This window comes from Eleginops maclovinus, chromosome 22 (genome assembly GCF_036324505.1).
Source record: "Eleginops maclovinus isolate JMC-PN-2008 ecotype Puerto Natales chromosome 22, JC_Emac_rtc_rv5, whole genome shotgun sequence".
NCBI lineage: Eukaryota > Metazoa > Chordata > Actinopteri > Perciformes > Eleginopidae > Eleginops > Eleginops maclovinus.
The window spans coordinates 23,880,065-23,900,369 of record NC_086370.1 but is presented as its reverse complement, the minus strand read 5'-3'; the positions used below and the strand labels follow the sequence as shown (position 1 = coordinate 23,900,369).

The following is a 20,305-nucleotide window of genomic DNA, read 5'->3' as shown; positions in this document are numbered from 1 at the left end:
TGTCTCTACTTTAAAGAGTCCTCTCCTGCTAATGTTCAGGTGTATATCAGTATGTAGAGTCTCTACTTTAAAGAGTCCTCTCCTGCTGATGTTCAGGTGTATATCAGTATGTAGAGTCTCTACTTTAAAGAGTCCTCTCCTGCTGATGTTCAGGTGTATATCAGTATGTAGAGTCTCTACTTTAAAGAGTCCTCTCCTGCTGATGTTCAGGTGTATATCAGTATGTAGAGTCTCTACTTTAAAGAGTCCTCTCCTGCTGATGTTCAGGTGTATATCAGTATGTAGAGTCTCTACTTTAAAGAGTCCTCTCCTGCTGATGTTCAGGTGTATATCAGTATGTAGAGTCTCTACTTTAAAGAGTCCTCTCCTGCTGATGTTCAGGTGTATATCAGTATGTAGTGTCTCTACTTTAAAGAGTCCTCTCCTGCTGATGTTCAGGTGTATATCAGTATGTAGCGTCTCTACTTTAAAGAGTCCTCTCCTGCTGATGTTCAGGTGTATATCAGTATGTAGTGTCTCTACTTTAAAGAGTCCTCTCCTGCTGATGTTCAGGTGTATATCAGTATGTAGTGTCTCTACTTTAAAGAGTCCTCTCCTGCTGATGTTCAGGTGTATATCAGTATGTAGCGTCTGTACTTTAAAGAGTCCTCTCCTGCTGGTCAGGTGTTCCGTTGTGATGGGTCAACTGCTTAGAGATGTCCCGCCCCTTAGCCCTTCATGTACAATGTGTTGGAGCACTAGCCAATAGGAGTTTGAGTGTTCTGTCATGATGTCACTCTGTTCAGGAAGTAAACAAAAGGAGTGCAATGGAGGTGTTTCAGGAGGGTCCTTTAATAGAAATGTAAAATCAAAGTAATTGTACAAATATCCATTTCAAAGTAAAACTATAATAGTAAACATTTGAGGGATTCTGATTGGACAGTGTTCAGACGGTGATGCTGTCGCAGGTGAGCGGAAAAAGGCCTTCCATTCAAAAATGTAAATAAAATGCAGAAATTGATTATATGAGTCGTTGAAATGTCCCCAAAATATTTCCACTGTGCAATTACTGTTACCATTTCCACCTGCTGCTGACCTCCATAAAGCTGCAGCTTATAAACAGCACAGCAGCAGCAGCAGCAGTCTCTCAGAGATGGTTTCATACCCACAAAAGGTTTACTATTAAACTAAAGCAGAGCACCTCCTATTTGAATTTAAAGATATATTTACACCCCTGAGATCAGGAGTGTGTGTGTGTGTGTGTGTGTGTGTGTGTCAGGGTTGCTTCTGCTTCATGTCGCTCCAGCTCTTCCACACCAGCAGATCTCGACTCTTCCCAAAAGCAACGAGGAATCGCGGCAGCTTCCATCCGTTCAGCTGACCCACGCCGTCGTCAGGGCCCATCGCCAGCAGCATGGTGACGCTGCCTAGCAACCAGCAACACAGCGACGTTAGCAACAGACAGGTGTGTGTGCAGACAGGTGTGAGTACAGGTGTGAGTACAGGTGTGAGTAAAAGTGTAGGTAAAGGTGTGAGTACAGGTGTGAGTACAGGTGTGAGTACAGGTGTGAGTACAGGTGTGAGTAAAAGTGTAGGTAAAGGTGTGAGTACAGGTGTGAGTACAGGTGTGAGTAAAAGTGTAGGTAAAGGTGTGAGTACAGGTGTGTGTACAGGTGTGAGTACCTGTTTGATACCGGGTCAGCTCTTTCCCGCTCAGGCTGTTGGTGATGTTGCTAACGGCGACGGCGGCGTGCAGCATGGCGTTGTAGCCTGTCTTGGGCTCCTTGATGTTGGTGCAGTCGCCCAAAGCGAATACGTTGGAGAATCCTTCCACCTGCAGGTGAGCGTTCACCTTCAGAGCGCCGCCGTCCGCCAGAGAGCCGACTGACAGACACACACATCAACTCATTAACTCACCAATTAACTAATTGGCCCACCAATTAACTAATTGACCCACCAATTAACTACCATTCCGGCCTTCAAACACTCCATCTCACACCATCTCACTGATCCCTGCAAGTGTTTCCCCTCCGTCTAATCCTTCAGCTCAGTCTCCCATTTGTGCACCTAGGCCCGCTGATTTAATGGTTTTAATGATTTTGTATAACCAATCCTTGTTTTCTATGTCTTTGTATGTTTTTTAAGTGTCACCTATTTTTGTTTTATGTCAGGCCATCTTTGTAAATAAGAACTTGTTCTTAATGATCTGCCTGGTAAAATAAAGGTAAAATAAAAAAATAAATAAAATAATTAACCCACCAATTAACGTCCAGCAACTGATTTTGTGTGGAGATGTCTGAACGTGAAACACTCCTCCACTCACCTCTAGAGGCCAAATCACCAAACTGCAGTATGCAATATAACGCCTGTTGGATCAGTGTATGTATATTTATATACAGTATGTATATATACCCTTAAGGGGTACTCACTTTTGTGAGATACTGTATACTGTATACATGTATATAAACTGTATATTTATGTTTATATACTGCAGGTCTCACAGAAGCCGGAGGCGTAGGCGTCAGAGTTGACTTTGAGTCCGGTGCAGCTGATGATCAGGTCTGGGGTCAGAGTCTGGCCTTTATCCGTCTGCACCTCGGAGTTCTTGCAGACCACGTTCAGCTGCAGCTCCGACAGGTTGGACACCTTCTGACCTGAAACACACGTGAAGACAGTGTGTGTGTCGTCTTATAGAGGAGTGAATCCTCAGCCTCAGCTGCTCACAGATAGAACTCAGAGAAGAATCCCCCTGGTGTCCTCCCTGTAACTCTTCCTTTATAAACAGCACTGGTTTCTGTTGCTGTGTGTGTGTGTGTGTGTGTGTGTGTGTGTGTGTGTGTGTGTGTGTGTGTGTGTGTGTGTGTGTGTGTGTGTGTGTGTGTGTGTGTGTGTGTGTGTGTGTGTGTGTGTGTGTGTGTGTGTGTGTGTGTGTGTGTATGTGTGTGTGTGTGCGTGTGTACCCAGCAGCAGCTCCACCCCCTTCTCCAGCAGAACCTGCTTGGCCTGCTGTCTGACGGAGGGCATCAGGCCGGGGTCGGCCAGCTCGACCCGGGAGTGGATCAGGACCACCAGAGAGGAGAAAACACACCAAGAATAAATATAAAAAACATTTAGAAAATAAACGTTGAGAGCAGAAGAATGGAAATAAAGTCAAATCAAACAGATCTGATAAGTAAAAACTAAACTAAATAAAATGTTCAGAAAAATGAGAAATCATGTCAGCAAATCTAATATATATATTATACAAATAAATACAATAAATGAAACTCACCCTCTTCTTGGGATACTGCGACTTTATCTCAGCAGCCATCTCCACTCCAGTGGAGCCTCCTCCAACAACCAGCACCGAGTCTGCAGCCTGTACCTGCACACACACACGTGTTAATATACAGTACACATACACACACACACACACACACACACACACACCTGCTCTAACAGGTCCTCGTACGCCCGCACGCCGCTCTGACGAGACGCCTCGGTGAGGAACCGACCCGGAAACGGTCCGACCATCCCAGTGCAGAGGATCAGGTGAGAGTACTGGAACTCCTGTAGATATATAATAATAATAAATAATAACAATAATAATAATAATAATAATAATAATAATATAATAATAATAATAATAATAATAATAATAATAATAAATAATAATGAAAATAATAATAATAATAATAATATATAATAATAATAATAATAATAATATATAATGATAATAATAATAATAATAATAATACATAATAATAAATAATAATGAAAATAATAATAATAATAATAAATAATAATAATAATAATAATAATGAAAATAATAATAAATAAATAATAATGAAAATAATAATAATAAATAATAATGAAAATAATAACAACAATAATAAATAACAATAATAATAATACATAATAATAAATAATAATGAAAATAATAATAATAATTATAATAATAATAATAATAATAAATAATAATAATGAAAATAATAATAATAATAATAAATAATAATAATGAAAATAATAATAAATAAATAATAATGAAAATAATAATAATAAATAATAATAATGAAAATAATAATAAATAAATAATAATGAAAATAATAACAACAATAATAAATAACAATAATAATAATAATAATAATAATAATACATAATAATAAATAATAATGAAAATAATAATAATAATTATTATAATAATAATAATAATAATAAATAATAATGAAAATAATAATAAATAAATAATAATGAAAATAATAACAACAATAATAAATAATAATAATAAATAATGAATAATAATGAAAATAATAGATAATAATAATAAATAATAATGAAAATAATAATAATAAATAACAATAACAACAATAATAATAATAATAATAATAATAATAAATAATAATAATAATAATAATAATAATAATAATAATAATAATAATAATTATAAAACAATAATGAGAGTAAAAAGGAAAATAACATGTGTTTTAAATAATAATAACAACAGTGCGGTCCTGACCCGGCCCCCCTCCAGGATGACTGTCTGCGTCTCCCTGTCGACTCTCTGAACTTGACCCTGAACGAAACTGTCTCCAAACGTCTTGGAGAACGGGATGAACGTCCGCACAGCGAAGCCTACAGGGAGGTAAAATGTCTTATAAACATTTCCAAAAATACTATTACAATATAATAAAATAAATAATTGAAATAACTACATTTGATAAAATATATTAAAACATCTAAAATATGTAAATGATCATAACATATTTTTTTCTTTTGTTAAATAAATCATAAACATGTTCATTATAAAATGAATTAAACTTCAATAAAAGTTGAATATATAGACCAGATAAGTGTTACAGTGTGCGGCAGGGTTGTACAATGAAATACTTTAAATAGATTATAAAAAGGTTTATTATTAAGTAAAATAAATACATTATAATGCAAAGGAAAAATAAATACAACAATTATATAAATACAAATAAATATAGTAGTCTTAAGATAAAAGCACAATTAGAATATATTTAGGTTTAAATAAATAAAGTACAAAAGCAATAATATTAAATGAATAATACAAAGTTAATACTCAGATTATTCCCATAATAAAAAGATTAAGACTGAATGAAACTGTAGAAATGGAGGCTGGTGTTACCGGGCTGCACGGAGGCCCGCAGCGCCCCCACATTGTGATGGAAGGCCTCTCTCAGGTCCAGCAGCGTGAAGCTCACCCCTGCATCCTGCAGCAGCCGAGCCGCCGTGATGCCTGCGAACCCACCACCAACCACCACCACATGAACACTGCTGTCCCCCCCCACTGAGGGGGCGTAGGAGGAGAGCCAGCCCCCCATCTCTGACACACACACACACACACACACACACACACACACACACACACACACACACACACACACACACACACACACGTTATACCTCAGAATTGTAGTAGAAGTAGAAGTACTTCAGCAAATGTAGCCTACTCAGTAACTTTACAACACTATGAAGGTGCTCATGGTTGTAGTTGCTTAATTATAGTGTTTGATGGTTAAATCTATAGCAAATAATCTTACTTTAAAGGTGTTCCTAATGGGTGTAACAGTCTGACTTTATAAAGTAAGTAAATCTGTGAATTAAATGCCGTTTTTAAAGTGGCTCCAAAACGTGTTACACTCTTTGGCCAGCAGGGGGCGTTTGTGTTCAAATGAAGCCTAAATGAACTGCTCTGAGATCCGATTGGCTGAAAACTCAGCCACACAACTCACCATGACTACTGATTATATTAAAAAATGTAACTAAAGTTGTGATGGCGTTATGAGTCTGAAGATGCTTCTGCTCTACAGGTCTATTCCTCAATTTCTTTTAATATTACCTAACTTTTATCGCTCCCTCATTCCTCGCCATCTTGCTTTAATTAACAACTAGCTGTTTATCATTTACGTGCCTAACACAGACCGGAAGTGGACTCACCTGCTGCAGGGAGAACAGTTTGATTCGTCTCAGGTAATATTTGGATTATTAATATTGTTATGATTTTCTCCTGCTTTTCCTCAGCTTCTTATTTCCTGCAGCGGAGGTGACGTTTATCCGCCAATCACAGCTCTCCGGGGGCGGCTTCTACTCCTGGTGCATTAAGGTGCTGCAGGAAAACACAGAATATGGTTTTACATAATATATTGCATTTGCAAATATAGTCTATTATAAATATTAAAACATATTGAAATAAATGTTTTATAATAAAAGCGGTATATATTTGTATATATAACAACAATTATCATATAACCTAATTCCAGATCCCAATAAATTAACGAGACAAATTGTAATATAGATTTATTAAGTAAATCTATATTAATCAAATATATTTATACACATTTTGGGATTTTTTTTGTTCAAAGTATATTATTTTTATATGATTTTGGGTATTTATGATCATTGCTAAAAAATACATTTTATTTTTATTACTTACCAAAAAACAAACAAACCTTGATAATAATGATGATAAAAATAATTATCATCATATTATCATCATTATTATTATTGTTGTTGTTGTTGTTATTATTATTATTTTACAGGTATTATTATCTTTATTTTAAATCAAATCTATATGTATATCTGTGTACAGCAGCGCCTTCCAGTGGCAGGTTCTGCTCACGGCGTTGTCAAGTTGTCATAGTGAAAAAGTAAAGACCGGAAAGATGCTGTTTCCTTTTCCAACTAAGAGTCAAAAATCGTACAAAATCATCCATCCATCCATCAGCCATCCATCCATCATCCATCCATCCATCCATCCATCCATCCATCATCCATCCATCCATCCATCCATCCATCATCCATCCATCCATCCATCCATCATCCATCCATCATCCATCCATCATCCATCCATCCATCCATCCATCCATCCATCATCATCCATCCATCCATCCATCCATCCATCATCCATCCATCCATCCATCCATCCATCCATCCATCCATCCATCCATCATCCATCCATCCATCCATCCATCCATCCATCATCCATCCATCATCCATCCATCCATCCATCCATCCATCCATCTATCCCTCCATCCATCCATCCATCCATCATCCTCCATCCTCCATCCATCCATCCATCCATCCATCCATCCATCCATCTATCCATCCATCATCCATCATCCATCATCCATCATCCATCATCCATCCCTCCCTCCCTCCCTCCCTCCCTCCCTCCCTCCCTCCCTCCCTCCCTCCCTCCCGCCCTCCATCCATCCATCCATCATCCATCCATCCATCATCCATCCATCCATCATCCATCCATCCATCCATCATCCATCATCCATCATCCATCATCCATCATCCATCATCCATCATCCATCATCCATCTTCTCCCTCCCTCCATCCAGGGTCGCGGAGGTAACAGAGAGCCCCAAACTTCCCATCAGTTTCTAATTCTCTACTTGAATGTGTTGCGGGCAAACATAACCCTCACATTGACTTACAGTAAGGACATGTTGTCTGCTGTACACAGAGGTGGGAAAGGGTTCTTTACCTGAGTAGAAATACTCAGTCCTTCAGTCAGAGGCGTTTTTTAATACTGGGGGCATTGGGGACATGTCTCCACCGCTTTGACAATGACCACTTTGGTCCCCACCACCGACCCAAGTGAGACACGTTTAACTGTATTGTTCGCAGGGGCCCTTAATGCAGGAGTGCTTTTATTTGTACATCTGATGTATTAGGAGTAAAAGTAGATCCAACTTATCTTAAAGCAAAAGCATAAAATCTTTATATAAGCTGAAACTGAGTTTATTTTTTTTGTCCAAATAATCTTATTTTGAAAGTTGCTCTTTTTGTTTCAACATCTGCGTTTATTAAAAAAAGGAGGACACACTCAATGTTTGCCTTCAAGCTGTGGAGGAGTAGAAGTATGAAGTGCTGTTATGGACTACCTCAAATGTGCACTCCAGCACAGAGGTTGAGTTCTTATTACCGGTGATCGTTTTATTTTTGAAAGGTTTGACCGGAAATGCCTCTCCGGTGCTCTCAGGCTGCGGGTCGGTGCTCCGTTACTCTCCGTTACTGTCGGTGTCTGTCGGTGATTTAAAGGCGGTCTGCAGGGACACATTCATGGAGGAAACGTGAAGTCTTCCCGGGAGAAACCGGAGAAGAACCGGAGAGGAACAGGAGAGGGGGAGAACTTTTCGCGCGGTAAGAAAACTAACTTATTATTAGTTCCCGTTAACGGTTTTTAAGTCGTTAAAGTTTCCGGTAGTAACGGAGCTGTTTTCTGTTCTAATTCAAATGCTTTTACATGTATTTTATTTTGTGTGTGTTGTGGTCATTCCGCCGCGAGCCTTTTGTTCCTCGCGGCACCGTTCCCATGGTGAAGCTTCATCGGCTCGCGAGACTGTACGCACGCGCGTTTAGTGTTTATTTACGTAACGTCAACTGACGACCATTGTGTTTTAAATTTCTACTTTTTATAAAAGCTTTATTTGTTTATTAACAAAACAAATGTGTACATTTTTACATTTTGTAAACAAGAAAGTTCAAATCAGAGGTAAACAAATTACTGATCAAATCAATAAAAATAAAAATGCAGTTTCATATTTCAGATTCAATATTCAATAAATGCACAATGTGCCTTTTCATAATGTTTGAAAAGAGCTTTCATATTGCTTTAATTCTTAGTGGAATGTTCAAATTAAGGTTTGGAGTCAGACCTTCTGTTTTTATTAAATGTCCCTAGAAATTAAATGAACTATAAAAAACAGCAAGCGTCCTTAAAGTCAGCACTGAGGATGTGGAAAAGCTAGTGTAAGAAACAGTTTGACGTTATTTTATGTTATTAATGTTGTGTTTCATATATTTTTGGCGTGATGTCTCTATTCATTTTAGCACGTAAAGTCTCTTTTAAATACCATGAAAAGCGCTCTATAAATAAAATGTATTATTACAGAATATGTTCTGCTCAATAATCTTGCAGTAAGAAGACTTACAGTCATTAAGACATTCACACAAAACACGAATATTTACATAACGACACCTGTCAACATTCTTTACCTGATTTATTTAATATAATATATTAGAATAATTCAACGTTTAGTACTTCTGTAATTATTCTGCACGAGGGAGACTTTACACAAATTACAAGAACAGTAAACAGTCTACAATCAAAAGGACTCATTATGCAGAATCATTTAGAATTCAATCATTTATGACACTTACTGTTGTGTTATTAGAAATGGTGCACTCATTAAATATTCATATTTACATACTGATATACACCTGAACTTCAGCAGGAGAGGACTCTTTAAAGTAGAGACTCTACATACTGATATACACCTGAACATCAGCAGGAGAGGACTCTTTAAAGTAGAGACTCTACATACTGATATACACCTGAACATCAGCAGGAGAGGACTCTTTAAAGTAGAGACACTACATACTGATATACACCTGAACATCAGCAGGAGAGGACTCTTTAAAGTAGAGACACTACATACTGATATACACCTGAACATCAGCAGGAGAGGACTCTTTAAAGTAGAGACACTACATACTGATATACACCTGAACATCAGCAGGAGAGGACTCTTTAAAGTAGAGACGCTACATACTGATATACACCTGAACATCAGCAGGAGAGGACTCTTTAAAGTAGAGACACTACATACTGATATACACCTGAACATCAGCAGGAGAGGACTCTTTAAAGTAGAGACACTACATACTGATATACACCTGAACATCAGCAGGAGAGGACTCTTTAAAGTAGAGACTCTACATACTGATATACACCTGAACATCAGCAGGAGAGGACTCTTTAAAGTAGAGACACTACATACTGATATACACCTGAACATCAGCAGGAGAGGACTCTTTAAAGTAGAGACACTACATACTGATATACACCTGAACATCAGCAGGAGAGGACTCTTTAAAGTAGAGACACTACATACTGATATACACCTGAACATCAGCAGGAGAGGACTCTTTAAAGTAGAGACACTACATACTGATATACACCTGAACATCAGCAGGAGAGGACTCTTTAAAGTAGAGACGCTACATACTGATATACACCTGAACATCAGCAGGAGAGGACTCTTTAAAGTAGAGACACTACATACTGATATACACCTGAACATCAGCAGGAGAGGACTCTTTAAAGTAGAGACACTACATACTGATATACAGCTGAACATCAGCAGGAGAGGACTCTTTAAAGTAGAGACGCTACATACTGATATACACCTGAACATCAGCAGGAGAGGACTCTTTAAAGTAGAGACACTACATACTGATATACACCTGAACATCAGCAGGAGAGGACTCTTTAAAGTAGAGACACTACATACTGATATACACCTGAACATCAGCAGGAGAGGACTCTTTAAAGTAGAGACACTACATACTGATATACACCTGAACATCAGCAGGAGAGGACTCTTTAAAGTAGAGACACTACATACTGATACACACCTGAACATCAGCAGGAGAGGACTCTTTAAAGTAGAGACACTACATACTGATATACACCTGAACATCAGCAGGAGAGGACTCTTTAAAGTAGAGACACTACATACTGATATACACCTGAACATCAGCAGGAGAGGACTCTTTAAAGTAGAGACACTACATACTGATATACACCTGAACATCAGCAGGAGAGGACTCTTTAAAGACAAACCAACTCAAATATCTGTCAAGCTAAACGTGTCTGTTAGCTGTGTAAGTAGGTAAATACGTTATAAATACCTGTGTGATGTGTTGTGTGTCCTCAGGTGTGTGTCCTCAGGTGTGTGTGATGGAGCACAGTGACTATGTGTCTCAGCTGAAGCTGGAGTTCGACAGCTGTGACTCAACCAGCTCCGGCTTCCTGGACCGAGACGATCTGACGGAGCTCTGCAGGAAACTGAGGCTAGACACACACCTGCCACTGCTGCTGCACACACTGCTGGGGGAGCGGCCCTATGCCAGGGTAACACACACACACACACACACACACACACACACACACACACACACACACACACACACACACACACCCTGATCCACTGTGATTCACATTGCTCGGGAGTGGCCCTACAACTGGGTAACACACACACACACACACACACACACACACACACACACACACACACACACACACACACACACACACACACACACACACACACACACATTGACCTTAAGACACACTAACACACACATTGACCTTAAGACACACTAACACACACATTGACCTTAAGACACACTAACACACACACATTGACCTTAAGACACACTTATCTACTTCCTGTTTGATGTGTGTGAGGTTATTCTGATCAGCTGTTCTGTAGAAAACTGAGAAGACACGAAAAGAACAATAACTTTAAATCCAACCAGAACCTGTCCTCCCTGTGTCTGTCTCATCATGAGTCCTCCCTGTGTCTGTCTCATCATGAGTCCTCCCTGTGTCTGTCTCATCATGAGTCCTCCCTGTGTCTGTCTCATCATGAGTCCTCCCTGTGTCTGTCTCATCATGAGTCCTCCCTGTGTCTGTCTCATCATGAGTCCTCCCTGTGTCTGTCTCATCATGAGTCCTCCCTGTGTCTGTCTCATCATGAGTCTACCTGTGTCTGTCTCACGATGAGTCTACCTGTATGTCTGTCTCACGTTGAGTCCTCCCTGAGTCTGTCTCACGATGAGTCTACCTGTGTCTGTCTCACGATGAGTCTACCTGTGTCTGTCTCACGATGAGTCTACCTGTGTCTGTCTCACGATGAGTCTACCTGTGTCTGTCTCACGATGAGTCTACCTGTGTGTCTGTCTCACGTTGAGTCCTCCCTGAGTCTGTCTCACGTTGAGTCCTCCCTGAGTCTGTCTCACGTTGAGTCCTCCCTGAGTCTGTCTCACGATGAGTCTACCTGTGTGTCTGCAGGTGAACTTTGAGGAGTTTAAGGAAGGATTTGTGGCCGTTCTGTCTCGCTCTCTGGACTTCAGCACCTCAGAGGAGGACAGCAGCTACCTGCAGCCAGGTGAGAGACGCTGTGGGGGACTGGTTATTTATAATTGCATAGGTTCTGTTTCTGATCATTTGCTGCTTTTTTGTGGATTTAATCAAATATATATTACAAGCAATAAAGTAATTCTGACAATTGGTAAATATTTGAAATGTGTTCAGCAGATTCCCATGTGTTGCTGAATGCATGTGCACACGTTGAACTTATACATTCCAAGGAGATGTTTGACATATTTTTGAGATACTTCTCAGTTTTCTCCGGGAGTCTTTCTGATGTTTTACACTTCATTTCTATTTTAGGAGGTTTTTTCACATAGTTTTACTCTTAGCTTTTGACTGAAATATGTAAAGAATTGTAGTTTACCAGAGATATGTACTGCTAAGATATGTGGAGTCAGATTAAAAATGCATTCTCGTACAAACATGTGAAAGTATGTTCAAAGAATTGGAAAGATATGTTTAGAAACTTTTTAGGAGCCTGCCCGAATGACTGAACACATGTAGTTTATCTGGGATCACGCAACAGATAATCCTATCACCGATGTTCCCACACACACACACACTCCCAAACACACACACACACACACACACACACACACACACACACACACACACACACACACACACTCACACACACACACACACACACACACACTCCTCGTTTCTGAATTTGTATCTTTTCGGAACATTCTGATTCTTCGTCGTTCACATATCTTACTTTGGGATATTTGGATGTATTTCTCTTTCTGTTCCCTTTTATTTTTCCGGCCGTTTTCATATATTTTAGTTTCAAAGCTCTTTTTTTTGGGCATGTTTCCCTATATTTGAAAATGAATTTTGATATGCCTCAGAGTGATCTGAACCGGACAGTCCTTTGTGCCTGTATCCACCGGGCTGCACAACCAAGAGTTATCCTGGAGCGGGTCATCAGTAACCTGCTCATGAATAATACCTGCACATGACACCCTCACCTTACCTGTGCACCCCCTGAGCTCCAATGAAGGCCTCTCCTTCTCCTGCTGACTGTAACAGTGATCTGTGTCTGCAGTGGTCCCGGAGGAGGTGAAGCCCAAGCTGGTGAAGGGTTCGAAGCGCTACGGCCGCCGCTCCCGTCCCGACAGCAGCTTCAGCGCCGAGCCGAGCCAAGAGGAGTCTCCGCCGTCCGGACCCGAGGAGGAGGACTCGGCCCTGGGGGTCCGGAGAGCCAAGCTGAGGCGCTCCACGTCTCTGGAGAGTGTGGAGGTGAGGCTCCTCGTGTCTGCATTTAGATGTTCTATATTAGACTTCCTCCCTTTTCCTTTCTACCTTCTGCTTTTTCAGCAAAGCAGTTCAAAGCATCTGGGCTTCAACAGGCTCCTTCCAACTCATTTTACTCTTCATCAAAGTTCAGACAAAGCAGAGCAGCTTTCGGTCCCGTCTGTGATGGTTTGGTCCTGGTTTGTCCCGTGCTCCTTTATGTTGTTTTATAACCGTTCAAATGAAAGTGGGTCATTTTGAGAACCAACTAAATCTAACCGAAGTGAATGCACCTTAAAAGACACATTCACTTTGTCCCTCATGTTGGCGGCATCCCCTCGGAGAACATCTCGTCCTCTCGCAGGATCTCACAACGTCAGCCCCATTTTGTGTTCTGTGAATCAATGCTTTTTTCCCACTTTTTGTCTCCTTTATATCTGTGATTATTTTCTGTGTAAATTTATAATTTCTAAATTAAATAACTCAGATTTGTTCTCAGGATATAACCCTCTTCTTTTACTCACAACGTCTGTCATACAGGGAGGAGGGTTACAGCCACGTCTCAACTAACAAGTGAGATTTGACCAAAACAGATTTCTCAGACTTTAATCTCCAAAACAAAAAATCACTTTCGGTTAGAATGTTTTTTACTGGTGGCTTCCTGTTAACAGCTGGCTGAAACTAGTTACTGAGACCTTCACCCATTTAACATCCAACACCTTCATCATCTTCATCTTCATCTTCACTCAATGTTCAGAATCAGAGTTCCTTTATTTACGTTGTTCCAGTAGCACTGTAGCATGACGTGTGCTATAATGAGAGAGAGAGCAGGAGGCTCCAGCTGACACACACACACACACACACACACACACACACACACACACACACACACACACACACACACACACATACACACAACACATACACACACAACACACATTCTGAGTCTTTGTGCTGCCGGTTGGTCTCAGATTTCCAGCCACTGCCTCGAATACCTGAAGGGGGAGGAAGAGGGGGGAGGAGGGAGGAGCCGGCGGGGGAGGTTTGGTGGTTTTGGGGGAGATGGAGGTTTTTCAGGAAGTGGGCTGGAGTGGAATGTGGCTGCTGGCACGCTGCGGGTCAGAGACACAGCGCTCGTTGCTCTGTCTGGACGGATCCACTTTAGTTTCTGTGGAGACAAAAGAGCAGCAGCCATGGTGTTCAAACTGACTGAGTCCTCCTCCTCCTCCTCCTCCTCCTCCTCCTCCTCTTCTTCCTCCTCCTCACCGTGCTACTCTCCCTGTGGAGGGGGAAACTTGTGATTCCAGTTGTAGGATCTCGCTCTCAGTTCCAGCGTTTATGTTTATCTATGAATCAGAATAAGGGACTCTGTCCCTGAAGGCAGCATCTCCCTGGTCCAATAGGCTTCCTCCATTTGATTCTGGATTATCGAATAATCTCTGAGTCCAACAAACGTTCATGAAGTTTTACAGGTTTGAACAGAAAACTTGTACAACTGGCTTTATGTTTCCTAAATGATCCCTTCCTCTAACAAAGCACCAAGACGTAGAAAGCGTACGGTAAAAAGTGGCTGAAGAGTGGATAAGAAGTCAGACCAACGCGATGCCTCACAGGAGAGAGGATCAAACACATCTCTCTCAAATCCAGACTTAAAACTAAACAGGTTTCTTTCCACATTTAATGCAGAAAACCTCAGAGAACTGCATTTCTTCATCTGCAGAAGAAGAAGGTGGCACTGCTGTGATGGGCAGTTTGAGCCCACAGACACAAACAAGACGCCCTAACGCTGCAGGCTTTCTGTTCCATCCCGTTGAGTGTTTTCTAAGTCTTCCTGTGTGTTTGAATCAGTATTTCAGTGCTGAAATGCACATCCTCTACTCTAAAGAGAACTCTGTCTGGGACTATAGGACTGGCGGGTGTGTGTAGCACTTGATATAGTTTATGAACTGTCCCTTTAGACGACTTTTATTTTGAAATGACTGAATGTGATGCATTCTGGGAGAGTAACAAGAAAGTCTCAGCTTCAGTTTCAGAGGTTTTACATGCTAAGCTCTTTAGCGTGACCACCGGGGCCTTCCCACACACACACACACACACACACACACACACACACACACACACACACACACAATGTTCAGTCTAGCAGAAGTAATGGCCATTCAGGAATTCCTTCAGATAATTTTGGTCGGTTGACATTACTGCCCAGGCATGCACATGCACACACACACACACACACACACACACACACACACACACACACACACACACACACACACACACACACACACACACACACACACACACACACACACACACACACACACACACACACACACACACACACACACACACACACACACTCTGACCTCCCTGTGTTCTCTGCAGAGCCTGAAGTCTGATGAGGAGGCAGGAAGTCAGAAGGAGAACGACCTCGCAGACTTTCAGTCTAAAGGTTTTTATTTATTATTCTTTATTATTTTAATGTTTAATATTCTTTATAAATCTTTGCCCTCAGCAAATAATCTGTTTACATATAATATATAATTACCCACATATTAAAGAGGAAAAAACCTGAATATTGAATTGTGTATTCTGACTTTATATTTACCACACTCTGTAAGACAAGAGGAGAGTGTTTCTGACTACAGTTTTCACACAGGCAAATCAAACTGTAAATACATGGAAGAGATTTAGCCTGATAGGATTCAGGAGAAGTTACCATTTACTTTATTGATCCCAATTGCACATAGAGTGGAAAATATAAACAGAATAAAAACAGCCCTTCAGAGTAAATGTACATAATGACGGGGCAGCATCAAAGCAACATGAGATCTGAGCTGAGAGTCCTCTGCTGTCGGGGGGATTTGTTACACAGACAAATGAACTGTTTGTTTTAATGTCTGCAGGCGTTCAGCAGGAGGAGGTGGAGCCTGGAGGAGGAGGAGGAGGAGCCAACTCAGCGGTGAGTCTCAGTCCATTATAATAATAATAACAACTTAAAGTTATACAGCGCCTTTCATGGTACCCAAGGTGGCTTTACAAATAGGGAGGAGAAAAGGGGAGTGGGGGTTAGGGATCAAAGGACTTAGTGCAGAGAAATGTTCTGAGGGGCTTTTTGAACATGGGCAGGGATTGGGCAGAGCGGATGTGGAGTGGTAGACTGTTCCAGAGTGTGGGAGCGTTGGCAGAGAAGGCCCTGTCCCCAAAAGATCGCAATCTGGTGCGGGGAGTGGCCAGCAGGTCCTTCTCAGAGGACCGCAGGGAACGTGACTGAGTGTAAGGGTGGAGGAGATCTGTGAGGTGTTGTGGTGACAGTCCACGGAGAGATTTGTAGGTGAGCAGGAGGATCTTGTAGGGGATGCGTGACTTGACTGGCAACCAGTGGAGCTGTTGGAAAATGGGAGTGATATGCAGCCAGGGCTTTGTGTGGGTTAGAACCCTGGCAGCTGAGTTCTGGACGTACTGGAGTCTGCTAAGGGCCTTGGTGGGCAGTCCAGACAGGACACCATTGCAGTAATCCAGACGGGAGGTGATGAAGGCATGGATGAGTGTCTCTGTGACTGAAGGCCGGAGTGGTGAGATGTTTCTGAGGTGGAGGTGGAGGTAGAAGGCAGACTTGGTGATGTTATAACACCACATGGTGTTGCTGTACTGAAGATGTATTTTGATTGAAACAGGAAGTGGACGTGCTGCTCCGGAAGTTGGACGGCGACCTGGACGTCAGAGACTTCCAGAAGGTCCTGCGGGGCTCCGCCCACTTCGCCTGCTCCACCCCCCTACGATCAGCTGACCTGCAGAGGACGCCATACGGGTCAGACTCACACATCCTACCACAACACAGCTGAGAAACCATTCATCACAAGAGATGCAAAACAGACCCTGAATTATTCTAGAAACACATGCAGGAAAGAGAGGAAACACTCTCCTTATCTGAGCATGAAGAGACAGTTAACCACTAGAGATGCATGCAAAAGACTACAACCAAAACACAAGGACTAAAACACATGCAATCTGTCTTAAATGCCAAAACGAATGATGAGAGGCAAAAAGACTCAAAAGAAACTCAACTCAAACATTTCTGTTTCACAAAAGATTCCAAATGAAGACAAAGACTCTCAAAGAGACTGAACTTTGAAACTAAATATTACAAAAGGTGCAAAATGACTAAAAATATCAACATGTTATTGATCCACAAAGACATCCAAAAACTAAAGACTTCAAATCTTCACATTTGAAAGTGAACCAGAGCCACAGGAAAATAAAAACTCCCAGGGTCCGGTGGAGTTTCTGTTTTACGAGCTGCTCCTGAATGCATCTAATCAGGAGGCTGTGCTGCAGCTGCCTGTCATCAGTGTCGGCAGCTGTGAGGAGAGAGAGACAGGCAGGCAGGCAGACAGACACACAGACAGGCAGACAGACAGACAGCATCATGTACTGCACCTCGGGGCTGATCTCAGGCTGTGGCCTGCTGACCTGGGTGAGGACAGACAGGAAGACGGCCTTCACCAGAACCTCCTGCTACACACAGGTGATCCCGAATGCTCCATCAGGGACACTTAAAGGGTCTGCTGCCGCACCTCTGATTGGTCAGCTGTTCAGCTCTGTTGTGATTGGCCAACCAACAATAATAATAAAAAATAGTCATTTAAAATTGCATTAAAAAAACAAAAGCGACGACCATTTTATAAAAGGCTGAAAGAGAAGTGACAAGATGTAAAAATGGCATTTAACGATTACAACTATTAAGGGTCATCACAAGAGCCCGCACAATGAAACATTACAGCGAGTTAAATCAAAGTAAACTGCTCCAGACTAGTGACTTCAACTAGTGACTTCAACTAGTGACTTCAACTAGTGACTTCAACTAGTGACTTCAACTAGTGACTTCAACTAGTGACTTCAAATACGATAGTGTAAATTATATAAAGTTTGGATTAAGTGTTTTTCACAATTCAAAAGTAAATCCAGAAAGTGCAGAGTAGATTTTTAACCCTCATAATGTCGGACACAGTTTTCAGAGAGTGAAGCTTTACTGCTTAGACCACCCCTCTGTGTGGCATGTTGGTCCTGTGAGTGAAAGTGGGCTAATCCAGATTAAACGGCCCCCCCCTGCAGCAACCGCTTGGTACACCCCGAGGAGCTTTAAGCTGCTCAGTCTGCAGGAGCCGGCCGGCAGCTCCAGACCTCTGTGTTGAACCTGTTGATTTATCAAAGTGTCTCCTGATGCAGGCGGCCGCGGCGCTGGAGGAGCGCTCGGCCCGCTCCACCTCCCCCTCCCTGCTGACGGCCACCGTGGGGCAGCGGGTGCTCAGCCGGCTGGACGAGGGCTCGGGATGCACCGGCCCGGAGAAGGTGGTCAACCTCTGGACCGAGGAGGGCATCAGGAACAGCCGAGACATCCTGCAGGTCTGTGCACCTTCACTGTGGCTATGCTGGACTCATACTGGACTCATGCTGGACTCATACTGGACTCATGCTGGACTCATACTGGACTCATACTGGACTCATACTGGACTCATACTGGAATCATACTGGACTCATGCTGGACTCATACTGGACTCATGCTGGACTCATACTGGACTCATACTGGACTCATACTGGACTCATACTGGACTCATACTGGAATCATACTGGACTCATACTGGACTCATACTGGAATCATACTGGACTCATACTGGAATCATACTGGACTCATGCTGGACTCATGCTGGACTCATACTGGACTCATACTGGACTCATACTGGACTCATACTGGACTCATACTGGAATCATGCTGGACTCATGCTGGACTCATGCTGGACTCATACTGGACTCATACTGGACTCATACTGGAATCATGCTGGACTCATACTGGACTCATACTGGACTCATACTGGACTCATACTGGACTCATACTGGAATCATACTGGACTCATACTGGGCTCATACTGGAATCATACTGGACTCATACTGGGCTCATACTGGACTCATACTGGAATCATACTGGACTCATACTGGACTCATACTGGACTCATGCTGGACTCATGCTGGACTCATACTGGACTCATACTGGACTCATACTGGACTCATACTGGAATCATACTGGACTCATACTGGACTCATACTGGACTCATGCTGGACTCATGCTGGACTCATACTGGACTCATACTGGACTCATGCTGGACTAATACTGGACTCATACTGGACTCATACTGGAATCATACTGGGCTCATACTGGACTCATACTGGAATCATACTGGACTCATGCTGGACTCATGCTGGACTCATGCTGGACTCATACTGGACTCATACTGGACTCATACTGGACTCATACTGGACTCATACTGGACTCATACTGGACTCATACTGGACTCATGCTGGAAACATACTGGACTCATACTGGACTCATACTGGAATCATGCTGGACTCATGCTGGAATCATGCTGGAATCGTACTGGAATCGTACTGGACTCGTACTGGACTCGTACTGGACTCGTACTGGAATCGTACTGGACTCGTACTGGACTCATACTGGACTCATACTGGAATCATACTGGACTCATACTGGACTCATACTGGACTCATACTGGACTCGTACTGGACTCGTACTGGATTTAAATCAGTCTTTTATTCTTCTTAACACTGGTCTCTAGCTGGACATAATACTGGTCTGGAGTACTGGAGTTATACTGGACTGTTGCTAGGTTAATAAATGTATTTGGTCCAACTCAAAACTGGACTCTAACTAGACTTCATGGTGTCGTTGATGCTATTTAATCCTGGACCTTTAATGGACCTGATACCACCTTTTAGCGGAGGAGGGGGGGCTGTTTTATGCTTGTGTTTCTCTGCATAGGACCAGTGGGGCGCTGCAGGATAACTCCTGGAGCTGTCTGTAATAATATGTATATCTGTGCTTCAGACCCTGGACTTCTCCCTGGAGGAGCGCCTCTCTCTAGCGGACCTGACTCTGGCTCTGGACAACGAGCTGCTGGTCAGCGGGAACGGGATCCACCAGGCGGCGCTCATCTCCTACAAGAACGAGATCCAGCACCTGCAGTAGGTTCCTGCGGACCCTGACTCAAACATCCTGGGGAAGGAGGAAAATAGATCACCAACATTTCCTTTGAATCAAGTTTTTCCCACAGAATAGCAATT

The 20,305-nt window shown here is 42.0% G+C and overlaps 2 protein-coding genes across 2 annotated transcripts in view; one reads left to right on the top strand and one right to left on the bottom strand.

The window, feature by feature from the left end:
* Positions 1 to 809: 809 nt before the first annotated feature.
* On the bottom strand, positions 810 to 10,869 carry aifm2 (apoptosis inducing factor mitochondria associated 2). Its single transcript, XM_063874709.1, has 10 exons — positions 10,687 to 10,869; positions 5,920 to 6,088; positions 5,108 to 5,305; positions 4,475 to 4,590; positions 3,409 to 3,528; positions 3,252 to 3,343; positions 2,940 to 3,049; positions 2,481 to 2,633; positions 1,663 to 1,863; positions 810 to 1,406 (listed from the first exon to the last, which is right to left on the bottom strand). The coding sequence occupies exons 3-10, from the start codon at positions 5,301 to 5,303 to the stop codon at positions 1,255 to 1,257; spliced, it is 1,140 nt and encodes a 379-aa protein (XP_063730779.1). The 5' UTR covers positions 5,304 to 5,305; positions 5,920 to 6,088; positions 10,687 to 10,869; the 3' UTR covers positions 810 to 1,254.
* ninl (ninein-like) overlaps positions 7,968 to 20,305 on the top strand; it is a 30,864-nt gene continuing 18,526 nt past the window's right edge. The window contains exons 1-10 of the mRNA XM_063874592.1: positions 7,968 to 8,133; positions 10,713 to 10,909; positions 11,852 to 11,948; positions 12,981 to 13,174; positions 15,554 to 15,620; positions 16,075 to 16,130; positions 16,846 to 16,979; positions 17,492 to 17,696; positions 18,398 to 18,574; positions 20,070 to 20,206. Of these exons, the coding sequence (XP_063730662.1) occupies positions 10,736 to 10,909; positions 11,852 to 11,948; positions 12,981 to 13,174; positions 15,554 to 15,620; positions 16,075 to 16,130; positions 16,846 to 16,979; positions 17,492 to 17,696; positions 18,398 to 18,574; positions 20,070 to 20,206 (1,241 nt within the window). The 5' untranslated portion in view covers positions 7,968 to 8,133; positions 10,713 to 10,735. The remainder of the gene's footprint in view (positions 8,134 to 10,712; positions 10,910 to 11,851; positions 11,949 to 12,980; positions 13,175 to 15,553; positions 15,621 to 16,074; positions 16,131 to 16,845; positions 16,980 to 17,491; positions 17,697 to 18,397; positions 18,575 to 20,069; positions 20,207 to 20,305) is intronic.

Excerpts from the sequence above, each read along its gene's own strand:
- aifm2 (XM_063874709.1), bottom strand. The coding sequence starts at position 5,303 with ATGGGGGGCTGGCTCTCCTCCTACGCCCCCTCAGTGGGGGGGGACAGC. Across the intron at positions 3,050-3,251 it reads TCGCAGTATCCCAAGAAGAG|GGTGGTCCTGATCCACTCCC; the intron begins GGTGAGTTTCAT and ends TTTCTCCTCTCT. Across the intron at positions 2,634-2,939 it reads GGGGGTGGAGCTGCTGCTGG|GTCAGAAGGTGTCCAACCTG; the intron begins GTACACACGCAC and ends CGTGTGTTTCAG.